At 40.3% G+C, this 24,506-nt stretch overlaps 1 protein-coding gene across 11 annotated transcripts in view; it reads right to left on the minus strand.

The window, feature by feature from the left end:
- Positions 1-243: 243 nt before the first annotated feature.
- Positions 244-24,506, minus strand: part of Slc35b3 (solute carrier family 35 member B3) — a 29,667-nt gene continuing 5,404 nt past the window's right edge. For 9 of the 11 annotated variants that reach the window (XM_040755857.1, XM_040755854.1, XM_040755850.1 and 6 more), the window contains exons 3-11: positions 23,201-23,322; positions 13,773-13,927; positions 12,355-12,462; positions 8,394-8,491; positions 6,285-6,377; positions 5,749-5,860; positions 3,879-3,948; positions 2,216-2,354; positions 244-1,775 (exon numbers count right to left, since the gene is read on the minus strand). In XM_040755857.1, coding sequence (XP_040611791.1) covers positions 1,707-1,775; positions 2,216-2,354; positions 3,879-3,948; positions 5,749-5,860; positions 6,285-6,377; positions 8,394-8,491; positions 12,355-12,462; positions 13,773-13,927; positions 23,201-23,322 — 966 coding nt within the window. In that variant the 3' untranslated portion in view covers positions 244-1,706. Of the gene's footprint in view, positions 1,776-2,215; positions 2,355-3,878; positions 3,949-5,719; positions 5,861-6,284; positions 6,378-8,393; positions 8,492-12,354; positions 12,463-13,772; positions 13,928-23,200; positions 23,323-24,506 lie in introns of all 11 variants that reach the window. The other 2 variants (XM_040755849.1, XR_005880879.1) reach the window with 2 other exon arrangements.

The following is a 24,506-nucleotide window of genomic DNA, read 5'->3' on the forward strand; positions in this document are numbered from 1 at the left end:
AAACTTCTCTCCCAATTCTGGAGTCTGAAGCACAAGTACTTACCACAGCAGCAGCTCAAGACAGCACAATGAAGCGTAGACTCCCATTTAGGGTGAGAACTATGAAATAGCCACCACAGTATGTGATGAATAAAAACCAAGCACAACTCCTTACCGAGACACTTTCATGACTGCAGGCTCTGCTCGACCCACGCAGCAAAGAACAGGTTAAGCATCCATTAAGATATAATAATCACAACAAAATATGATGCCACTAAAGAGGCATAAACCACAGTTTTAATTATATTGATTATGCTGCAAATGAAGAGTAACAGCTTTTATACACATATGCACTCATGTGTGAATGTGGGCACATACACACACAAGTGAGCAGACATATACAACAATTACAAAAATCAGTGCTGGGCTGGGCATTGGTGGCCCACGCCTTTAATCCCAGCATTCAGGAGGCAGAGGCAGGCAGATCTCTGTGAGTTCCAGGCCAGCACAGTCTACAGAGTGAGTTTCCTGGACAGCCTCAAAAACAATACAGAGAAACCCTGTCTGGAAAATAAAAAATAAATAAATAAATAAAAATCAATGCTGAAAGGCATTAAAACTACTTATGTATCCTATATTCTCTTGTAAAAATCCCAATTCCCTAGTGACAACATTAGGAGATTGAGTCACAAGGGCACAGACCTCATGAAGGGGTTGGAACTGAACACCCGAGGACACAGCAAGAAGATGCCATCTACGAAGTAGGGGGCAGCTGCTACAGGTTTGCTAGCACCATGAGTGTGAACTCATTAGCAACCAGAACTACTAGAAAGAAACCTCAGTATATCGAAGCTACCCAAACAGACTATCGAGATTTTATTAGAGTCTGAGAAAAAATGCTGTCCAGGTCTGCCAAATCTACCCAGGTTTTAAGTGCACCCCACTTCATCTCAACCCTTCAAATCACATTTCATCCTTTATGAAGAATTAGGAAAATTCTATATAACTTAAGATGCTATCTTCTGCCCTTTGATTAAAACAACCCAAATTAAAGCCACCGTGGCACACTGTGACCCTAGCATATTTCCTTGAAGCCCTTCATCCTGTGCACACACACAAGGATGCATTCAGAATATTAAAGTGCATGTTAAGCCATCTCATCTCCATTTTCATCAATAACAAATTTTATTAAAACATCATTAAAAAATCAAGGATAATTTTATTTATAAATGAATGCTATTTTCTCTAGACTTTAAATCATCGGTTCACTCTTATAACAGAGAAGCAATTTAAATAACACCACCAAAACGGAATGGAGACGAAACAGTGCACTACTACACAACCCGAGCTGCATGTTGGAGGGATTTCCAATCGGTTTTGCAACACGGTCCATTTCCAGTGAAATGTTCAGGACACTGCTAGGAAGTGCTTTCCTTCATACTGCCTTTATTGAAACATGTCCTGGGAGTGGCTCTGACTGTTTCGGGAGCTGGTCAAACGTGTGCTCTGCAGAGGCTGACATCACAAACCGCTGATCACTCAACAGCAGCCTTTAGATCCTTTGGTTTTCATCACAGTCCTTTGGAAAGTCAACTGGTGAATGATTATTCCCTTAGATTCTGTTTTATATAGGCTACCTCAGTGCCTACACAGTCTGTGCCAATGTCCTTGACTTTTTCACATCCATGGCTTTGTTTATCAGATTGTACACTGATGGTAATCTTATTTTATCCGTATTTTTGCTGTAAACATTGAGAAATATGCCAAGGACAACTAACAGGCCAGACCATATATACCTAAAAGAAAGAAATGAAAAGTAGATATTAAAATTAACAAGTTAAAATTTCACTGTTAATTATGACATGTGGTAGTCAGTTCATAATAACTTCAATCAAATGAAAAACTTGCTGTTAGCTGGGTGGTGGGTGCACACCTTTAATCCCAGCACTTGGGATACAGAAGCAGGCAGATCTCTCAGTTCAAGGCCAGTCTGTTCTACAGACTGAAGTTCCAGGACAGCCAGCGCTACACAGATAAGCCCTATCTTAAAAACAAAACAACAAAAAACACCAAAAAAAAAAACCCCCAAAACCCAACCAACGAAACCCACAAAACTACTAGAACCATATGTTGAATGGAGCAGAGAGGGGCTAGTCTGTTCCAGTCTTCTTTCCATTACTACTGCATAGACCATGACCAAAAGCAACATGAGGAAGAATGGTTTTCTTTGGCTTACACATCTCGAGTCCCATTTCACAGAGGGAAGCCAGTCAGGAACACTCAAGGCAGGAACAAAGCAGAGACCATCAAAGACACTGCATACCTCTTGCTCCTCCTGGCTTGCACAGTTTGCTTTATCACACACGCAGGACCATCTGTCCAGGGAAGGCAATTTCCAGTGAGGTGAACCCTCACACATCAATCATTAGCCAAGAAAATGCCTTGCAGGCTTGCCCACAGGCTCAGATGGAGGTATTTTCCTCAATTTAAATTCCCTCTTCTAAGCTGGCCCCAGATTGTGTCCAGTTGAAAAAAAAAAAAAGCAACCAAAAGCCTCACCCTTAGCTAAGGTATTGGCAATTAAAGGATGCTGATGGAGTGTTAATTTTCTTTAGGGATGTAGTCCCTGATAGGTTGCTTATGCTCCCCATGGATGACCCTATACTTATATATATACTAGCAGCACCAAGTAAACTCAGTAGTTAACAAAAGAGAGTACATGAAGTTGGGAAAAAATGGGGGGGCAGTGGATAGATTTGATCAAAACACATTGTATACATGTATAAAGTCTCAAAAACATTTATGCTGAACATATACAGAAAAAGTTACACAAAGTGAGAGTAATTTAAACGTCAGGGCTACTAGTACATTCAAAGTCTAACCTGTACCAAAAGACACTAACCTGTACTAGTTAAAACTCCAGATCTCTATCTATCAAAGGCTATTTCATTTACTCAACCCAGCACTCCACCTAGTTGTCCCAGGTAAGTAGAACACAGATGACAAGAAGGGACACATTCTGCAGGAAGCAGAGGACCATCATAATTCAATTACTATAATATACTATCACATACATAGAGAGAAGTAATCTATAGACAACAAACAACCTGTAATGTACTGATGGAAATTTACAATTTTACTTAAAATTATGTACTTGTAAACTAGGTTTGAAATCTCAATTACTGACATATAATGTTTAAACAAACATCTTTCAAACACATCATAACAGACAGCAAAGACTGTCGAACACTTTTGTAAGAAGCCACGCACTAAAATCACTAGGATACATTTACAAAATACTTTTCTATCGTTTATTATTATGGAAAGAAGCCACAAAGGCTTTACAAGAATGAATTTTAAACACAGTTTATATATGTGTGAGAAGAAAAAGTCCTTTACTCACCACGTGCACACCACTTGTGCTCACCCCCGTCAGATCTAACATGCACTAACAGTCGTCACACTTGTGCTCACCCCGTCAGAACTAACATGCACTAACAGTCGTCACACTGCACTCCAGGCTTCTTCCCTCACACAGACACACGCCACCAACAGGCAGCCCTACTGGTACACACACTTAACCCAGTCAGTGATTCTGCATCACATGTCCCTGTCTTACACAGCCTCAATGCAATAAGACCACATTCCCACTGGGCTTTAGCTGGGCAATTCAAGTATACAAAATGACATTCAAAATAACAAATTATAAAATTCTTAAAATAGCAGAGGACACGTAATAGATAAGAGATTAGGATGAAAAGGATTCTGTGTAGAAGACAATAGGTTAATAAAGATTAACATATAAGTTAGCACAAAGTAAAAGTCAGAAAATAATGTTTAAGACAAAATATGAAATACAGTATCTAAATTTTGAGAAACTTGAATTAAAAAGTACTTACTGAAATGTGAATGGTTTAGCAAAGAATATAAACGAAAGGACTATGGTCATTGCTTTTCTTCCTGTTGTCACTGCAGGGGGGAAAAGATTTAGATGCACCTTACTATCTTGGCAATATTTGTAAATCATTTATTCTACTAATATGCATAGCTCTGTATAAGACAGAACCTCTGAGGTGCCAGAGACAATGTGACCGACCAGCCAACAGCCAACTGAGTTCATGTTGCTGCTGGCTCAGTAGAGAACCCGCACTGGTGCAGCTGAGTGTCTAGTACAGCTGTTGTGGGTACTCATCAGCTGGCATGGCACGCTGGAGCAAGGAAGAGCAAGGGTTATCCCTAAAAACAGGGAAAGGGGAAAGGGTCACTAGTGTCTGGGTTTGTTTTTGAGACAGGTCTTGCCATGTCTTGCTCAGCCTGCTCCAGCCTCCAACGCACTGAGATTCCAGGTATGTGCCCCACAGTGTGTAGTCACGGTGACCTCTGAGAATGGGACCCTTCCTCCCTCTCTGGGTATCATACTTCGACCTCTGTTGTAAGGCCCATGCAGAGGAGCAGCCACACATGTCTCCATTCAGGGCTTTCCTCTCCCTCACACGGCTTCCCTCAGTTCCATGCCTATTCTCCTGTGTCTCACTGGACTACGGCTCCAGGCACTTAACATCAAGTGTGAATGAGGAACTGAGGAACTTGCTCTGGAAACACAAGTCATGGCCTGATCTGCAATGACTGTTTTTAGGATACCCTATTTGAGATGGGCATATGTTCCTGCCTCCTCTACATTTAGGTGTGGTCATGTGTCTCAGGATCTGGCCTGAAAAATGCAGGTTAATGTGTTGTTTTGAGGAATACAGTATCGTAGAAAGCTTCCACCAGAGGTTGTGTCTTTCATCTTCTTGGACTCCATCCTGCTGCCCAGCACAGCTGGAGGATGCAATTGTAGGGAGGGTACTGAGGACCATGCAGTCTCTCACCATGCCAACCAAGGAAGCGTAGTGAAGACAGTCGGTGTGGACCCAGGCAGCTTTCCTGGGAATCCTGATGTTAGTCGGTTGTCACCCAAGCCACTTAACCTTTCCACACTTGTGTTTATCTGAGTGTAGCTAGTTAGGATTGAGATGAGACTTGTATCTGGAAAGGTGACTAGTGCGTAGGAAGGGCCCTGTGTTAGCTACTATCATGTCTATCTCTGGCTTTTAGTTGACAGTGAAAAAAATGTCATGGAGGCACGTGCGTATTACAGCTCTGGAAAGTGATGCAGTACACACAGTCATTGGCTCCCCTCACTCTGCTGTGCATTTCTCCAAACATATCAAATGCAACCTGCAGTCCTCTACAGTGCCAGGTACAGACACGTCATCACTGGGCAAGAGAGAAACTGATCTGGGGCTGGTGCTAACAAACATTCAAGTGAAAGGTTTGCAAACTACAAAATGCACCTGCCATATTTTAAGTGCAAGAAGACTGGAATTTCAGTAATCAATTAAAAGTATATGAAGGTAGTGTTTTCCCTGAAGGGATTTCATTCCATCATAGCTTCACAGCAAATTTTTTCTAATGTATTTAACGTTTTCCATGAAAATGTATATATTTGACACAAAAATGAAGCCTTCAGGGCTGGGATGCAGCTCAGTGGCAGAGTGCGTGCCCAGCATGCTGAGTGCCAAGGGTCTATCCTCAGCCCTGCACAAAGGGAAAAACAGAAATGAAATCCCGAAACAAGTAATTAAGACCAAACACCGTTTCCTTTAGAACCAAAGCATAAGATAGAGAGCAGTACTCTTTTTAGGGAAGCGGTCATACTCTTGTGTTTGTAAAACAGCATCAGAAACACAGCACTTACTTCCCAATCTTGAGCACATCTCCTCCTACCTGTTACGGCAAGAAGAGCACCAAAGATTTTAATCAGAGCCAGAACGAATGAGATTCCAAAGTATCCAGTGAGGGAAAAGAGGAAGGCATAGCCATAGGTTCGAACAGGGTTCTGCAAAGAGTGAATGACTCGTTACAAAGATATAAAACTACTCCCCCCTTCCCAGAAGCCCACCTGTTAGAGAGACACAAAACCAGCCCCGAGGGAGCTCATGGAATCAAGCCACAGATGTGAACTGGACTCTTGAGCAATAGTAAGTCATCCCACAATGCAGTCAAACAGGCAATATTTAGTTTTTATTTAATGGGAAAATACTGATGAAATGAATAACCCTTGATTTGTACATTATGATTAGAGATTTAAAAAAATTATATATCAATCATTTCTGAGATCTTTCATTTCTGATCTGCAATGTTGTATTCGGAGAGTTACCAAATTATATCAACAATAGCCTTTTTTTTGAACTAGGCAAAAACAGTACAGAGAAATTTATTAAACGTAAGGTGTTTATTTCTAAAATGTGATTAGTGCTTACCTTTGAACAAAATGTCACTGCAGGGCCTAGTCCACTAGTGCACGACAATCCCAACAAAATGTATACAAAACCAATCGAGTATGAATATAAAACCTGGGGGAGGCAGAAGTAAAGGAGAAAAATGACTGTCATACCAAAAGGGGAAACTGGCAGGATTGAATACATAGAACAATTAATTTACTCAATCAATGCTGCAAAATGAAACATTCTTAAAGCAACATTATCATTGCCTATGGCTGAAGTTTCTAGAAATAGTGGCTGATTCTAGTGACCTATGACTTAATACGTACATAGATACTTATGCACACACACACACAGTATTATGTTCATGGCCATATGGAACCTTCCATATAGTTTAAATTTTACTCATTTCTGGATTAATTGCTAAATTTAGACTTTGTCATTCTAAAAGCATAAATATGACAAAATCCTTAGAGCTACTTAAAAGACAGAATAAATGTCCTGAACACTGGAGTTTGCAGAGGATATGAAAATCTCCACTTTTTAATTTCCACACTCACTTTTTACTCCAGTTTATTAGCTCTTCACCCAGGATTCCTCCAGATTCTAAGTGAAAAGTCTGCTACAGGTTACCTACACTGTCCCATATGTGGGCTACTCTCCTAACTCTCACAGATAACCTACTCTTAATCCTATACCCATCACCCAGCTTTCAAACGAACACAGAGTTTGTAGTTTGCCCCAAAGGAGAGCTACAGAGTAATGTAGGATATGAACCAAGGCTTCAGTTTTAAGCCTTCCGCCCTGTGTGCTACCCTGAGTTCCCAGGTGACCTGTATACTCTCAATTCTGAGGCATCCTTACCCCAGCCATGAAGAGTAGTGCAAGTGATCAACAAAGATCTACCAAGGTTCAAGTTCCTGCTACTGAGATGTCACTTAGGATGCCCCACGCTGTGTCCAGACAGCAACAAGAAACATATCCCTTTATGTCTTCAATGCAGTGTCTATCTGAACAGCAAAGCAAGTGTGTTCTCAATGTCTGTCTGTCTGTCTCTCACTCTCTCTCCTATATAAAAATAAAAGCAGAAGATATTTTATCTGAAGAATCTTTTTAAATCTAGTGGACATTTAAAAGGAATACTTGGGGAGACTGGAGAGAGCTCAGGAATTAAGAAGGTGGATTGCAAAGTTAGGTTCTCAGCACTCATGGTGGGTGGTTCACAACTGTCTGCATCTCCAGCTCCAGGGGAATCTTGGCCTCTGCTAGTACCTATACTCATGTACACACGCATGCACACACACACACAACACAACTAAAAATAAAATAAAAATATTTTAAAGAGACACTTGAATAAAAGGAAAGCCATACCTTGGTCTTAGACTGAAAGAATCAAGTATACAGATGTCATGCCCCCAAATTAACTTATAATTCAGTGCTACATCAGTCACCATCCTGGGGGATGGTTCTAGTTTATGTGAGGGTATGAGCACCCAGAAGTAACTAGCTGCTCGTAGTGACACTCTCTTGAAAAGGAGCAAAGGTGGCCAGTCCTAACAATGAGGAACGAATGAAGCTGTCCAAATTTCTATGGGCTGAGGCAGAAATCAATTCTAGAGAATTCAATTCTGACCCCTGTGTGAGGATGTGGAGTAAAGAAGGCTTCTAAAACAAGTGGGAAGGGTGGGGTGTTCAGTAAACAGAATTGGGTTGTAGCACGATTTATTTAATAAGAAAATGGAAATAATAAAACTACTAGGCAACATGGGTGAAAATTTTGAGTTGGAAAAGCCTTCTGACACATAGCCAGAAGCCATCAATTAAAAAGAGAAGTTGGACCAGTAAGAATTATAAATTTCCACACTGAGAGTAAAACAAAGAGAAATACAACAGAAGGAAAACAATGTCACAAAGAGGTTTCTTTTAACAGATAAAAGATTATGGAAACCAACAAGAAAAACATTGACCAGTTATACAACAAGCTGTTAGCAGTGACAGGTTCTCTCCCAACTTTCCCATTATTGTTAGCATCACGTTCCTGAAAATGATAAAGTGGGTTAAAATGTACATTAAGTCTTTGACACTGCAGCTATTTCATAAAATTAGCCATGCATCCTACAGACATTCAGGAAACACTGGGGTGCTCACCATCTCAGAGTTGGAAGCACTGTGCAGTTTCATAGCTTTCTCCTGAACGTTCCCAATGACAGCATCTGCACACAGCGCCAGAGAGATAAGCATCACACCTTCAAAGAATAAATAAGAGAATGATCCTCTTTAAGTCTATGAACTGTAAGCAAGGTTGACCAGAAGTCTAACTGGGCTAAAAATCAAAAGACGAATATCAATCCCATTTGGCTGGAATGCTGAATATTCTGATCTATAACTTGTTTTGTAAGCACATAGGTGATGATACTAACATAAAAAGACAGACGCTAATAAACTAATGCTACCATCAGAATCACACTTCACCATCACGTCAAATCAAGTACTACTTTTAACCTGGATCGTATGATGGAAGGAACACATGCAGAAACTCCTAGAAGATCTATTGTGATTGATGGCCACACTAAAGATTTGAAAGGAAAAACAGAGAAAAATCATACACATAAAAGGTCTCCTAAGAGATTCAATTTAAATGGAACACATGGGCATTGCCAAGGTCATTTCTGCTGCATGGCTCCTGATGGGAACTCTACCGTCTCCTCTATAAATCTCTCAATTCCATGGTCTCCACACTTTCCAGGTAGTGTCTGTTAAAAAGTGCAGCTACATCTTGGAAAATTGGAATGACCAACCCCTTTTGTAGTTTTACAACCCTTCAATTCCTTACTGTTTCAGGTGCACCTAAAATAATAGTGCCTTTGTTAGCTTGCTGGCCAAACTGTCTCAGTGACTCTTCACATAAGCAAGCCTCCCTTTTATGTCCATGAGGATAACGTGAGCGATATTAAGTTGTCACACACTGCAGTGACAGGTCCAGTGCATAGAGTCTGGGTGACAGCACTCACTCCTAGGAAGCAACATGCAGGTGTACATGAGAACAGGCCTGGCTGTCTCTGAGTTTCACATATAGAGGAAGGGGCACCACAGTTCCATCTGTGGGTTTCATGGCGCTTGCAGGCTTTCTTGTCCCAATCTTCTTAATGCTGTGACTGTTAATACAGTTCCTTATGTGGTGATTCCAAACCATAAAATTATTTCCTTGCTACTTCATAACTATAATTTTGCTTGTTATGAATTGTATGTAAACATATCCAAATGTAGGATATCTGATATGTGACCTCATGAAAGGGTAGGTAGCTCCCCAAAAGGGTCATGACCCAGGTTGAGAACTACTGCTCTAAAAAGTAGGGACCAGGGCTCACTAGTTTCTTTCATAAAGTATGTCTGGGTTCCAATTCTATCAAAACGTGCCCATGGAACTCAGGAAAAAAGAAGGTCCAGTGTCCTGGGGCACACCTTCCCGCCTTTGTCCCTGTTGCCCTCCCTCCCTGCATGTGAATGCTCTCAGCCCTTCTTCCTCAGGTAAGGCCACATAAAGTAAGACAAAAGGGACTAGCCCTTGGTGCCCTTAACTGAAGAGTGGGTGGGACTTGTTCTGGAGAGTTCTGATCTCTTCGGTCAAACAAAGCCAATCTTTCCTACTTATTAAACAGCACAACAAACAGGGCATTACAAAGGAATAAGGAAGGTCTGTCTTGATCTTTTACAGGAGTTTCCCAAATGGAGAAATTGCTTTTCTGATCCTATTGATTTGGAGCAGCACCCACAGCCACTCCCAGATGTTATCATTCTATACCTCAGTGCTGCTTTCAACACCTTGCTATTTCCAGAGAATCCTCTTAGGTCTAGCTACATGCAAATATGCATACAAACACACTGTTGAGTCAGGGGCTTCAATAGGTCACCAAGGAGAAATAGAAACATTGTACATCTGGGAATCTAAAACAATAAATAGTTCATTACACTGTTTTTCTTACAGGTTAATTTTAAACAGGAAGAGGATACAGTGTGTAAACAGAATGAATACATAGTTGTAAATCATATCAAAGTACACAGCTAGCCTGGCCACAGGTTAGGAGGTCAAAGTCTTGAAACAGCATGGAAAATTATTCCCACATCCTCCACCATCTCCTCTCAGCAGCTCTGTATGAGCAAAGAGTTCTTTCCATCCTCTGGGAGAGCATAAAGGGCCTACAATTCACTCATTCTTGGTTATATTTTTTACAAAATTTATATTCACTGCAAATCTGTGTCTTCTCTAACTTGGTTTTTATAACTACTTAAAAGAGCCAACGATGTCTGTTTTCATTATGCCCTTGTTGTGAAAGTCTGTGATGTAAAAAAATGAAGATTTGATGAACAAAGGGGTCAAGACCAGGCTGGAGAAACCCACGGAAACAAAGACCCCAGACTGATAGCTGGGAAACCAGCATAGGACCAAACCACACTCTCTGAATGTGGCTGTCAGTTAGGAGGCCTAGGCAATCTATGGGGCTTCTGGTAGTGAATCAGTATTTATCCCTAGGGTACAAATGGACTTTCGGAGCCCATTCCACATACAGGGATCTTCTCTCAGCCTAGACACAAGGGGGAGGGCCTAGGCCCTGCTCCAAATGATATGACAGACTTTGGAGATCCCCATGGATGGCCTCACCCTCCCCAGGGAGCAGAAAAGGGGTGGGACAGGGGACTGGTGGGGGGCAGGGGAGGAGGGGAGGGAGAAGAAACTGGGCCTGACATGTAAAACAAGCTTGTTCTAATTTAAATTTAAAAAAAGAAAAAAATTGAAGATTTCCTGAAAATTCTTGACCCTGATGACAACAGCTGCTACCATACACATTCTCTGAAATTAAGCATCGAGGTTTCTGGGAAGCTGAGGCAGCGAGTTCCCTCAGGGCTGTGGCTATGAGAGGGCTGCCCCAAGAGGCCCAACTGGTTCTTCTTAAACACATCAGCTCAGGCTGGTTAACAAGGGCAGTAAGACTGACTGATAACTGGTCAGATTCTTTTTCTTTTTCTTTTTCTTTTTTTTTTTTTTGTTTTTTCGAGACAGGGTTTCTCTGTATTGTTTTGGAGGCTGTCCTGGAACTTGCTCTGTAGACCAGGCTGGCCTCGAACTCACAGAGATCCACCTGCCTCTGCCTCCCGAGTGCTGGGATTAAAGGCATGTGCCACCAATGCCTGGCTAACTGGTCTGATTCTTAAGAACAATTGTGAAGCTAATGCAATCAATATTTTCATTATAGAAATGATTTTTTATATTTTGTGCTTGCTGGTATTCCAATATTGCCTTTTCCCTGTCCTCTTAGATATTTTCTTATTTTTGTTTTCCTGGTCTAGAAATTTTAAATGATATTTCAGTCAAGATAAATGATGGGATAACACTGTGTTCTTAGTAAAATTCTTTTACTAACTTAGGGAAATGCCTAATAGTAAATGCCCTAAGTAACCCAAAACAATTTATCTCAGTGGTTCTCATCCTTCCTAATGCTGTGACTCTTTAAAAAAACACTTTCTCATGTTGTGGTGTCTCCCAAACATAAAATTATTTCATGGCTACTACATAACTGTAATTTTGCTACTGTTATGAATTGTAATGTAAATATCTGATATGAGATCTATGTGTAAGGGTCATAAGACCCCACAAAGGGATTATGACCTCCAAGTTGAGAACCTCTGATTCATCTGCATGGTCATGAAAATAAAAACAGGATTGTAATGTTTATTCTTATTCCTGGACATACTGTAATACTTCCTTGGCTTTTGAAAATCTAAATTTAATTGACAAAAGGCATAGAAAACAATGGAGGAAACTAAGTCACAGAGTTATACCTGTATTCATATTACCACCGTGACTTCCCCACAAGCACTGTGTGTATGCACAGGTCAACACCCACACCTTAACTTTCTTGTCTTTGACAGTTAATGTTTTAACCGGGAGCTTCCTGTCATGCTACCACAGTGTTACATCTCCAGAGCACTGACACTTTTACTATAGTTTGAAAAGTCTGAAAGCCTTGTTAGGTATGAGACTCACCGGCATCACAGCACCAGCTAAAATCCTCGTGAATTGTTAAGTTAGGAATACGGATACATTCCTCACCTGTCAGATTAAAGTTTGGTGCAATCGTGCTGTCAGCCAGGGTAAACCAGATCAGGCCAAGGCTCATGCACACTGCAGCAGACACATCTGCAAGGTTGTAACGCTTTCCTATACAAGACAAAAGGAAGCCTGCCTCATTATGCAAATATTCACTCAGCCTGATATCAGATCACAGTGCCTCACTAAGCAGTAAAAGGATGTGGTATTTATGTCTAATGCCCTAAACATAAGGGACACTCACATCAAGGCATATAGCAATGTCAGGAGGGTTAAGATTAAAGCAGGCACCATGTATTCTAATAAGATAGAAATGAGATTTTATCTATTAAGACAGGAAAACAAAACAAAAATCAACACATGCACCACTTAATGGGGGGGAGGGTGTGTCCTGAAAGTGCACCTGAGGGGGATCTTCTTCTTGTTTGGCGTCATCAGGAACATACACAGACTGAGATGGCTATGATGTCACTGAGCAATGTGATCTCATGGAAGCACACACACATACAGTCTACTGGTGACCAGGGCTTCCTTATACAGTGCATGACTGCAATTTTGTGAAAACTAACCAAAGTAAAAGGTATACTCCCCAATTTTAACTATTTGTAGAAATGAGTATGCCTTTTATATAATATGTAATAAAAGGCTACAGACTTTCCTGTAGTTTGTAAGTTTACCAAGGGAAGAAACTAATGGTTGTGGCTATATTAACTACCATTTCAGTTTATAAATACTATGTGAAAACTGTTAGGCAGGGAAGTATTCCCTCACTTTCCTCTGCCTAATGTATTCTAGCTTTTGGTAAAAATTCTGAGGAAATATATGTGCCTAGTTAGAATTTTTAATAGAGACCGAGGTATTCTTTTTTTCATATGAACAGCTGTCCTGAAGTGTTCAGTGAGGGGCTGACGCATTTCCACTGTAAAAGGTCAGCCTCAGGAAGGCATCTTGATGCACACACTGAGAGCGGGCTGCCCAAGCCCTTCAGTGATGGGAGATCTCCAAGACAGGGACCAAGCAACAACTTCCTCCCATGATTGCTGCTCCAACTGCCTCCTCTTTCCATTCAGCTCCACCCAGCTGGAGTCTAAATCATGAGAGCTAGTGCCGTCAGGGAAGAAGGGGATGTACTCAAAAGGCTTCACTATGTGGGTATGGCATTGGCGATGCATTAAATTCAAAGATAAAATAATAAAGCAAAATACTGGCTTTTCTCTCTTATGTCCAATTATGAACCTCAAATACTACAATATGTTAGAAATAGCAATTTTTTATGACCCTCTATTTTTACCAGATGCTATATTTTCACAGTGTCTAGAACGTTCAATAACAGTGTTGTGGACATTTGCTGTTTTTCCTAATGCCAGATGCCACAACACAGCTTCGCGCTTCAAACAGTATAAAACATGTCATTACTGTACCTTGAATAAAAACTCCTCCTAGCATAACAGGAATCAGTTTGCAGCACTTGAAGATGACTTGGGTGGGATAATTCAGGTAGCCCAAGGAAGTGTTTGATAAGCCCATAGTACCCACAGTTAGAAAAGCTATTATCATGTAGGTTTTTCCTGGTATTCTGGAAGAGACAATTTTTAAAACCTTCATTGTGGGACTTGGTTTCATAGTACTTTAGATGGCTTACAATGTGCTTCCCTAATTCTGTTAATATTTCTGGAAATATACATTTTAAAAATCACTCTTGTCAAGTTATAACACCGTTTACTTGTATACTGACAAAAATCACAATATACTTTTACTAAATTATCAACAAGGAATCTCAACTGTGTGTTATAACAGTAAGAGACTTACTGAGATTCTAGCTGATGTATAAATGCTGATCAAAGATGTTCTCACAGTAGCTCTAGGTATAGATAAAAACTATCTTGAATTAATTTGTAAAAAAGAAAGGATTAAAAAGATAATGGGCTTCTCCAATGGTAAAAAGGCCCAATCACTATTGTTATAAACTACCTTTTACACTGCTTTTGTTTCCTAACTTCTCCATCCAGCATTAGGAAAAAAATGTAACCACCAGAACAAAGAACTTCTCTAGAGAAAGCTATGGCTTCACAACTCCAGGCATGATTGTTAGCACAGTATTTTATAAACCACCTCTCCATTTTCCATGTTAGAATAATCAGTTTCAGGTAGTTTCCGATGCTGTCTTCACCACCTGTAAATTTTTAACTTTGGCTCCACTCAGGTTTCCTGAAGGAGATTCTGAATTTGGTATCTTTACAAAGTATGGGCATATGCTCACTCTGAGTAATTACTAATGGCTTATAGTACTAATCTGGCATACTATATGATGGACACAAACAAATAAGTCACGTAATTTGATTATGATGATTATGATGTGTACTTAGATGTAACCTACCTACACGTAGGCATTTGTATTGGCATTTTAATCAGGCACACAATTCCCAATTCCTCCAATTTTTTTCTTTTCTTCCTTCTTTCTCTGTCTCTCTCACTCTCTCTTCCTCCCTCCCTCCCTCTCTCCCTCCCTCTTTCTTCTCTTTTTCTTTCTTTCTTTTCTTTTCTTTTTTTTTTGTGAGACAGAACCTTTAGCCCAGGCTAGCCTCGATGCCATATGGAGCAGAGGAAAACCTTGAGCTTGAGTGCTGGGACGACAAGCATGTGCCACCAAGCCTGGTATACGTAATGCTGACAGAACCCAGGGTCTTACATATATGCTAGGCAAAGACTCTACCAACTGAGCTACAGTGCCCACTATGTCTATATCTTTTATATTGGTATATATATATACACTAAAATAACTTGTTGGAAAAATTCTATTGAAATGCATTATTTACCCTTTCAAGTTTAAGGTTTTTCCTACTTCAGTACTAATGTGGGAGTCAACCCTTAAAATCCATTGCCAAGAACTGGCCTGCCCATAGGTGCCCTTCAATTACTACAATTGTATTTCCTCAGTGTCCCGGAGTCTGACGAATCACTGTCCTTGTCAATGAATGAGGAAACATCACTTTCCAGGCTTTGCATAAAAGCCAAAATTCCAGTCAGCAAACTTAAAGGAATGGCTATGAAAGCAGGATACAGGCAGACAGGAGTTGTCTTGACTTCAGGGCCTCAGGGAGCCCAACCCCCAGAGGAACTTGCTGCATGACCTTATAAAAATGTCAGTCCTCCAGGTCCTGTTTCCTCATGGGTGATGAAGAAGCTTCATTTCATCAGCCTGTCTCCTGGATTCTGGATTCCTAGTGCTTATATTTTATTTAATTTCTCAACACTTCTTCAAAAAACAGTGGGGAAAATACAATTTAAAAGAAAGTCCTTCCATGCAAACTCATATATTTCCTGTATCCCAAACTCAGGCAATGGCTAAAAAGGTGTTACTTGGTGACGGATGATAATAGCACGTTCTGAGCACTGGAGCTGCCATGTTGCTCCCATGTCACACTCTCAAACAAGCCCAGAGTTCAGAGACTCTCCAGGTCTTGAGAGGTCCAATGAGAGACAGTGCCCAAAGCCATGACCTTTAAATTCTAAATCCTGTGCTTGTGCTAACATATCATCACTTATACAGACCCAGGCAGAGAAAACAACTAAACAGAGTGCAGGTCAGAGGCTCAAGGGAGTAACAACAGACCAGGAAATTTGAAGTCAAGTACATTAAAGACAAGGAACTCTGGCTGGATGAAGCTCTAAACACTTCAACACAATGTACCTTGTAAAGAAACAGCTTCAGTTCACAACCACTGATACCAAGTCTAGAGATTCATCTTTCAAAATCTTTCTATGTTTCAATCAAATGCAACTCATTTTTTTTCAAATATTTTACGGTCACATAACCAGACAGTGAGATAAATTAGCCCACAGCACACTTCATCTGGCTGGCTAATATTGAGATGCTTCCTCCTCAAACTCAACTTCAGGAGCTATATCCTGACACGACTTCCACCTTGAAGCAGCGGTTTCTAAGAAAATGGCTCGTTGATCCCTTACTATTAGTCTTGGCAATGATATTTACTTACTTTCTAGTCCATCACCCATGTTTTATCTTGTAGTTTGAGAGCACGAAAAAATAACAGAGATAATGTTCTCACACTTGAGTATTTAACTGTAACAGCTGTAAAAAAAAATACCAGCAATAGAATTTGGGAAATACAAATAAATCTATAAAGAAATTTGTTAGATTCTTCCAGTAAAAATCTTGTGTAAGTGGATTTGAATATTTGAAGCTGAATAGTTACCTATGTACATAGTTCAAAACAATTATGTAGAAAAATAACAATCTATGATTTTTGAGGCATTAAATGTTTATACAGAAGATGGAATGTCAGTATTGTCTTTACTATCCTTTAACTGCCCCAGATACATGACTATATGCATCCTACACTCAATGAAAGGATGAACGTACTTCATTTACCCCCAAACTGCATGCCCACATTCCTAACTACCTTCTGTTTATGGTCACGATATAACTATTTTGTTTTATATGCCATTAAAGATAAACCAAAGTATTGTTTTTCAAATCTATATGGTTACTAATTTAAGAGATTTTCAAATTAGCGTTCTGCATTTAACAAAAAGAAATGCGTTCCTCCAGTACTTAGGAAACACATCTCCAAACTAAGACAAGAATGCAGTAGATGGACTTGTAGGCCGAAGGGAAGCTCACAGGTTGGGAGAGAGAGGAGGGTGGGCAGGGTGAGAGCATATATACTCGTGGGAAACTGCCAAAGAACAAATCGTATCGATTAAAAGACTAGAAACCTTGGACTTTCAGGGAAGGCAGCCACCTCCACACGATTTGGTGAAGAAATAGCTGTATAAAAGACTGTATTTCAGGACAGTGGGTACACCAAAGGAAGGGAGCGAAGACTAACAGCTCTGACTGCTGTTTGGTGGAGGCAGGGTGGGATAGAGCAGAACCTTATCCAAAGGGAAGTTAGTTCTGGTGAAGACACAGCTCTACCCTCAGGACAAGGCAGAAAGAGCCTCCAATTTAGTGGTGGGTTTTGGTGAGACTAATGTCTCAGGCACATGGGTCAGTGCGGGAGAGGAACCCACTCTGAGGGCAGTGGCTGAGCACCAATCTGAGGGAACTGACTGTTTAAAACTTACCTACCTGGCCAGGTGGTGGTGGCGCACGCCTTTAATCCCAGCACTCGGTAGTCAGAGGCAGGCGGATCTCTGTGAATTCGAGGCCAGGCTGGACCGACAGCCTCCAAAACAATACAGAGAAACCCTGTCTCGTAAAAACCAAAACCAAAAAACAACAACAACAACAAAAAACTTATCTACTTGGGGTGACCTAAAAAAGGGACAACAACAAGTCAGAGAGCCTGCTGTAGGACCTGAGATCTCAGAAGGCCCAGGAAGCTGCCTGAGAGCCACAGCTGCATCCCTCCACCAGGGTGTCAAGTGGGCTGCAAAGGACAGACAGGTGCTTTGTCTGCATGGGTCTCAGTGCTGTGTGCCACACTCCCAGTACACTTGTGAGCCCCCTTCAAGCAGAGTTTCAGTGACACCAGGGAGGGGTACTGTGTCAGAGGTCACAGGAAGGTGAGGGTCTGCCCAGCCCACAATTGCAGAGATTTTGTTATACAGGCAAGATTCCAAACTCAACACAGAAACTCGTTCACTACCACACAAACCACAGCAAAGACAAGGGCCACAAGGCCACTTGCCTCTCTGCCAGCAAAAGCTGGCAGGACTCACATGGCTTCATGCTTTGTTCCCCAAGCTTCTCTTCCTTGGGTACAATTAGTATTTTTTTACCTTATTGTATTAAAAACAGATCTATGTTTTCACTTTTCTCCTTCAAACATTCATCTAATTCTGTTTACCCCTTTTTTCATTGCTAAGCAAGTTTTTCTTTTCTTTTTTTCTCTTTATGCCTTTTCCCTTTTTCCTTCATTCCTTTTAGTAATGCTCTAGCCTTAATTAATTAAGGTGTTTTTGAGACATGGTTTTCTCTGTGTATTAGTCCTGGCTGCTCTGGAACTCGCTTTGTAGATGATGGTAGCCTAGAATTTACAAAGATCCACCTGCCTCTGCCTTCCGAGTGCTGAGATTAAAGGTGTGTGCCACCACACCTGGCTTGATCTTATTTTAGAAAACAAACAAACCTATCTTTTTTTGAACTTTCTCATTGTAGGAAAATTTTGTTTATTGGTTTTTAATTTTTTTGTTTTTCTCTTTCCTTTTTTACCACTCATTATTCTTTTTCCCTCATTTATTTGCCTTGCTTCTTCTCTACTGTTCCTCCTTCTCATGCCACTTTCATCGCATTCATTCACTATTACCAAATTTACTATAATCACTTTTAACATTACTGCACATTCTACATTAGCTTTTGCCATTTTCTGTTTATGTCATTGGTGATATGTGAGCTGCATTTAAGTTACTTTTTTGAATTGTACTGGGGATTGAGCCTTCAAGAAAAGGAATTGGAAGGGATACCCAAACCAAGAGATGCATAAACGGCTACAAAAAACATACACACAAAAAAAGAGGCGGGGGGGGGAGAGGGGGAGGGGGAGGAAGAGGAAGAGAGAGGGAGGAGAGGGGAGAGGGGGGCATGTGACTTCAAAAGATCATAACTCAATTAATGAACTCAATAATACTACTGAAATGGTAAAATATTGAAGACACACCCAGAGTGTACTAGTAAAAATGATAAGTGACCTTAAAGAGCACACACACAGGCATTAGGAATAAAACCCAGAAGTTGAAGTCAGAATGCAGAAAAGTTAAAGAAATATAGCAGCGGGGGGGTGGTGGTGGTGGATTGCAATATAGATGAAAAGCTGGGCAAGGGGAAAAATCATCAAGGAAATTGAGATTTTGAAAAAAAAAAGTTGGAAACAAAAACTTTCAATGAATTAAAAAAAAAAAACACAATTGAAAGCATAACCAAGAGACTTGACCAAGCAGAAAGAAAGTGTCAGGGATGGAGGCCACAGAAGATAAATGCTACATTCAAATACTGATAAAGAAAACAATAAAGGGGTATAACCGCAAAGTAAGAACCTTGAGTAGAAGCTGAGTTAAGAATGACAGGCATGGAGCCTGTAAAATCATAGCAGAAAATCTTAGAAGTCTAGTGAAAGAAATGGGCATCCAAACACAAAAGTTCAAAGTTCCAAATAGACATGACCAGAGATGAATGTCTCCATGGCATACAAAAATACAAAGAACAAGATTAAAAGCTCAAAGAGGAAAATGCCAGTTCACCTACAGAAATACAAACATCAGAGTAACATCAGATCTCTCTCAGCAACTTCAATCCAGGAAATCATGGAATGACACAGTTCAAGCCTGCTATATTCAACAGCATTATCACAGAAAACTGATAAAAACTGCAAATATTTGAAGATAAGCACAAATTAAGGCACTTCATAACCACTAGTTTAGTGTTCCAGAAGATACTTAGAGGAATACTAAACACAGAGGAAGATGAAAAACCTGTCTCATTCATGAGACAATAATAAAGCATAACTTTCATGAGAGGAACATACAAGAAGCAATTCACCATGTCCAATGCAGTAAACCAGCAAACCCCTAAGAGGAGGGAGAAAGAACAAACAACAATTTAAGCAAGAGAATTACAGTAATTAGTAAACAATTTCCAAAGATAAATGACCTCAAGTGTAGATGACTTCAACTCAACAATGAAGAGATGGAAACTGGATGATAATATTAAAATCTAAATCTAGCTAATGTTTCCAAGAAACATCTCTCTGGAAGATACCTACAGACAAAGAGACAAAGGACGGAAGTGAACTTACCAAGCAAATGGAAACTGAACACAAGCTGGTGTGGCTTTCTGGTAGTTGATAACTTGAAGTCCACTTAAGTAAAAAAAAAGGGCAACATATAGTAATAAAGTCTCATCTTTAGACAGGTCATTCAAACTAAAAATCTACAAGGAAACTTTAAACTATACCACTGGTGAATGGATTTAACAGACATAGTAGCTTCACATCAGAGATGAAGGGCTGGCTCAATAAACACAAATCAATGTAATGCATCACATAAATAATCTTAAGGACAGAAATCACAAGATCATCTCAATACATGGAGAAACCATCACAAAGTTCATTACCCCTTCGTGATGAAACTCTTAAGAAACTAGGAATAGAAAACATCCACATCAAGAAATTCAAGTCCCCAGACTACAAGCCTATATACTCAAAGTGCTCAAAATCTTAGCTAGACGGCCAGCAAGATGGCTGAGTGTATAAACTGGCCTGCTGCAAAGACTGAAAACCAGGACTCAGAGAGCAGTCCCAGAACTGACTCCTGAAAGGCGTCCTCAGACCTCCTCACACACATGCCCACATACATGCTGTGACACTCGGGCTTTCTCTTCCTGGTCCTCAGCCCTCCTCACACACATGCCCACATACATGCTGTGACACTTAGGCTTTCTCTTCCTGGTCCTCAGACCTCCTCACACACATGCCCACATACATGCTATGACACTTAGGCTTTCTCTTCCTGGTCCTCAGACCTCCTCACACACATGCCCACATACATGCTGTGACCTTTTCCTCCCTCCCTGCCTCCCTGCCTCCCTGCCTTCCTCCCAGTTTCACACACACACTGCATTTTGAAAAACTAAAACACCATATTCTTTGTTAGAGAAGAGAAAAAAGAAAACAAATAAGAAAGAAAAAAGCCAAATCATATTTGTATACAGCATGATCCTATATTGAAAGAACTTAAAGATTCTACCAGACGATTCTTCTGATTAATTTTATATACCAAAACAAAGTTTGCTAAGGAAGAAATGAAGAAAATCTTACTTACAATTGTTTAAAACCAAAATAAAAACATGCAGTTAACTAAGGAATAAACTTAACCAAGAGTTCATGAAAGACTGCTATAATGATACTTGCAGACAATAAAGAAACTGAAGACACTGGATTGAGACAATCCTAAAAATCATTCACAAGCACAAAGGACCTCAAAGTACACCTAATACAAAGTACAATGCTGAGGTGTCACAAAGAATTTCACTATAGAGCCACATTGATAAAACAAGTATGACGGTGAACCCCCAACAAATATAGACCAACAGAATAGAAGATCTGTAGAGAAGCTCACACAACCACATACAACTCATTTTTGACAAAGGTGTCAAACATAAAATGGGAAAAGACAGCCCCAGTCAACACACAGCGCTGGGAAAGTGGACACTCATATACAGCTATAGCCATAACTCATACCACGTAAAAAATGAGTTAAAAATAGACCAAAGAACTCAATGCAGGAGTTAATGCTCTCAGACTATTAGGGGGAAGCACTTCAAGATACAGGAATGGGCAGTGACATTACTAAAGGTACTCCAGAATTGAGGAGAATCCCAAGAACAAACAAACTATATCACATAAAATTAAAAAAACATCTCTTCAGCAAAGAAAACACCAAATGAAGATGCAGCCTACAGAATGGGGCAAAAAAGTTTGTGCTAACTATACACCAGACAGTGGATTAATACTGAGAATATATTACCCCTCCCAAGTTAAAAACCATAACACAAATCATGCAGTCAAGAAACGGGCTAAGAAACCGAATACACAATTCTCAAGAGCAAATGTCTGTGGCCAGTAGGTATTTGGAAACATGGACAACATCCCTAGCCATCAAGGAAATGCAAATTCAACCTGCTTTGAGATTCTACTTCAATCCAGTCAGAATGGTTATCACAAAGAAAACACAATGCATGAAACTACATTTCTGGAGGGGATGAGGGGAAAGAGGAATGTGTATACCCTGCTGGTGGGAATATAAACTGGTGCCACCACTGTGGAAATTAGTAAGGTTTTTAAAAAAAAAAAAAACTAAAGAATAGTATCATAGCACACGGTCCAGATATGCCATTCCTCATCTACTGAACAGATGACATACCACAGAAGTATTTGCACATCCATGTCTACAGCTTTACTATTCTCAACAGCCAGAGTAGTGAGACATCTAACAACCTATGAACAGATGAGAAAACAAGGCGTGTCTACATAATGGAGCTTTACTTAGCTATGAAGAGAAATGAAATCCTGACAACTGCAAGGAAATGGATGGAGCTGGAATTCTTGATGTTAAATGAACTAGTGGATAATCATAAAGAGACAGCCATATGCCCCCCCATAAGGGTACCTACATTTATGTATATGAAACTTTTGAGGAAGTACTTGAAATTAGAAAGTGGACAACAGGGAAGAAGGAAGAGAGGGTAATCAAACACCTGTGACATCATGAAACCAGGTGAGGGGACTACCTATGGGAAGGGACAGCAAGAGTGGGACAGGTAAGATGTAGGGTGCGGTATGGGAGGGGATGATCTAGAACATCTTATGATGACACATGTACATGAGAATGCCATAATGAAACTCTTACTATTAACTCATTAAAAAAGTAAAAAATACCCAGATCTCAACTACTAGACACTTTGTGACAATGTCAGGAGATACAACCCACAAAACATTAACTTGACACTTCAAAAACTATTAGAAAAGTTGACACTGGCCTTTCGCTTACCTACTGTGATGTTGGCACATTTTAAATCTTTCACTAGGCATGCTCAGGTTATGATAATGTGTTATCTGACCTCTGAGGAAGTGTGCCCAACCATGAGTTGACCCATGTTCTATTTAATGTTGTGACACTGCATTTAAAAGGGGAAATCTACTTTTTTCCAGGGCATAAAGGAAACAGATTTATTATCTTAAGCAAGTAGTTTATACTGATTAAAAACTCATGATCACATGTTAGCAGGAAATGTAGAATCATGCACAGTTGGCAGGCTGACACCCGCCCCCCCCAAAGCCGCACACCCACCCCACATTCAACTGACGACGATAAACACATCACATACCTTCTCCTTTTGTCCTGAATGAGCTGAAGTTCTATTAGGCCAAATATTGAGTAGAATGCAAACTGCACTAAGGTAAGGTACCAGCCATAGGGCTTAAAGCCTTCCATTGAAAATATCAGCTCCTGTAGGAAGACAACGAATGCTGTTATGTTCAAGGCGGAGACTGACTTTCAGTCCACTGTTATGAGTACATTTTAAAAGCAAGCAAGCCATACTTCATTCACTCCACTGGTTTTCTACAGTGATACGGTTCCTATTATAGCATTTTCAAAATTATGTGTCACAGATTATATAATAATCTCCTTGTATAGGGGATGTTTTATTTCCCTAAACACGCAGTATGTGCATTTCTCTCTCTTCTTTTTTGAGACAGGGTTTCACATAATCCAGGTTAACTTCACACCCACTCTCAACCTACAGCGACACTGCATTTCTGTTCTTCCTGTGTTTGTGTCCACAGCGCTAAGATCCTAAGCACATGTCACCATCCTGTTTATGCAGTGTTGGGAAATGAACCCAGGGCTTAGTGCCTGCTAGGCAAACACTACCAAAAGAGCTAAATTCCCAGCTCCTATACACGATATTATATTATGAAGTAACATGTACACTTAATAACTAATCAGCCATTTTAACAAGTCATTGAGAAGTATTCTACAAATGTTACATGGTTTACTTTTAATTGAATGAACTGAACTTTCCACCCAGTATGGGTGTGTGTGGGATAGATAAAATAGGCCCTAGTCACTTTATATTAACTACTTTAATGTACAATTACAAAGAGTTAGAAACCACATAAGTGCTCACAAAGTCACAGTAGAAAAGCTACAGTGTGAAGGACTTACACAACTAAAAACTTTGATATTTGCTTTGGATGGAAATATGTTAATTATTCAAATAGAAAAAATGCAGTCAATAACAGTTATAGACTACACAGTGAGAGAGTGAAGTCCTAAGTGACTGCACACCGCTGAAATGGGCATGGCCATGCCAAAGACCCAGATGCCTCAACCTCACAGGAGTGTCAAAGCCATCCCCAGGTGATGCCTCAGGGGAGTGGTAAAGCCTTCTTTTGCTCCAACTACAAATGTTGACACTATATGCAAAAAATGTTCACCTTAGCTCTCCCCAGCCTCAACATGGCCTGAAGACAGCTCCCCTACAGAGAATGCTTGGAGTAAGCCTGGCTAAACCTGCCTCCCTGTTCAGCTGTGCCTCCTTGTCCAAGCTGTATGTAATACCTCACCTCCCCGTTCAATCGTGTATAATAAATATGCTGAGCTTCCGGGGTGCTGTGGCTTCTTCATCT

This window comes from Mesocricetus auratus, unplaced genomic scaffold, assembly GCF_017639785.1.
Source record: "Mesocricetus auratus isolate SY011 unplaced genomic scaffold, BCM_Maur_2.0 Super-Scaffold_100013, whole genome shotgun sequence".
In the NCBI taxonomy this organism is placed as follows: Eukaryota; Metazoa; Chordata; class Mammalia; order Rodentia; family Cricetidae; genus Mesocricetus; species Mesocricetus auratus.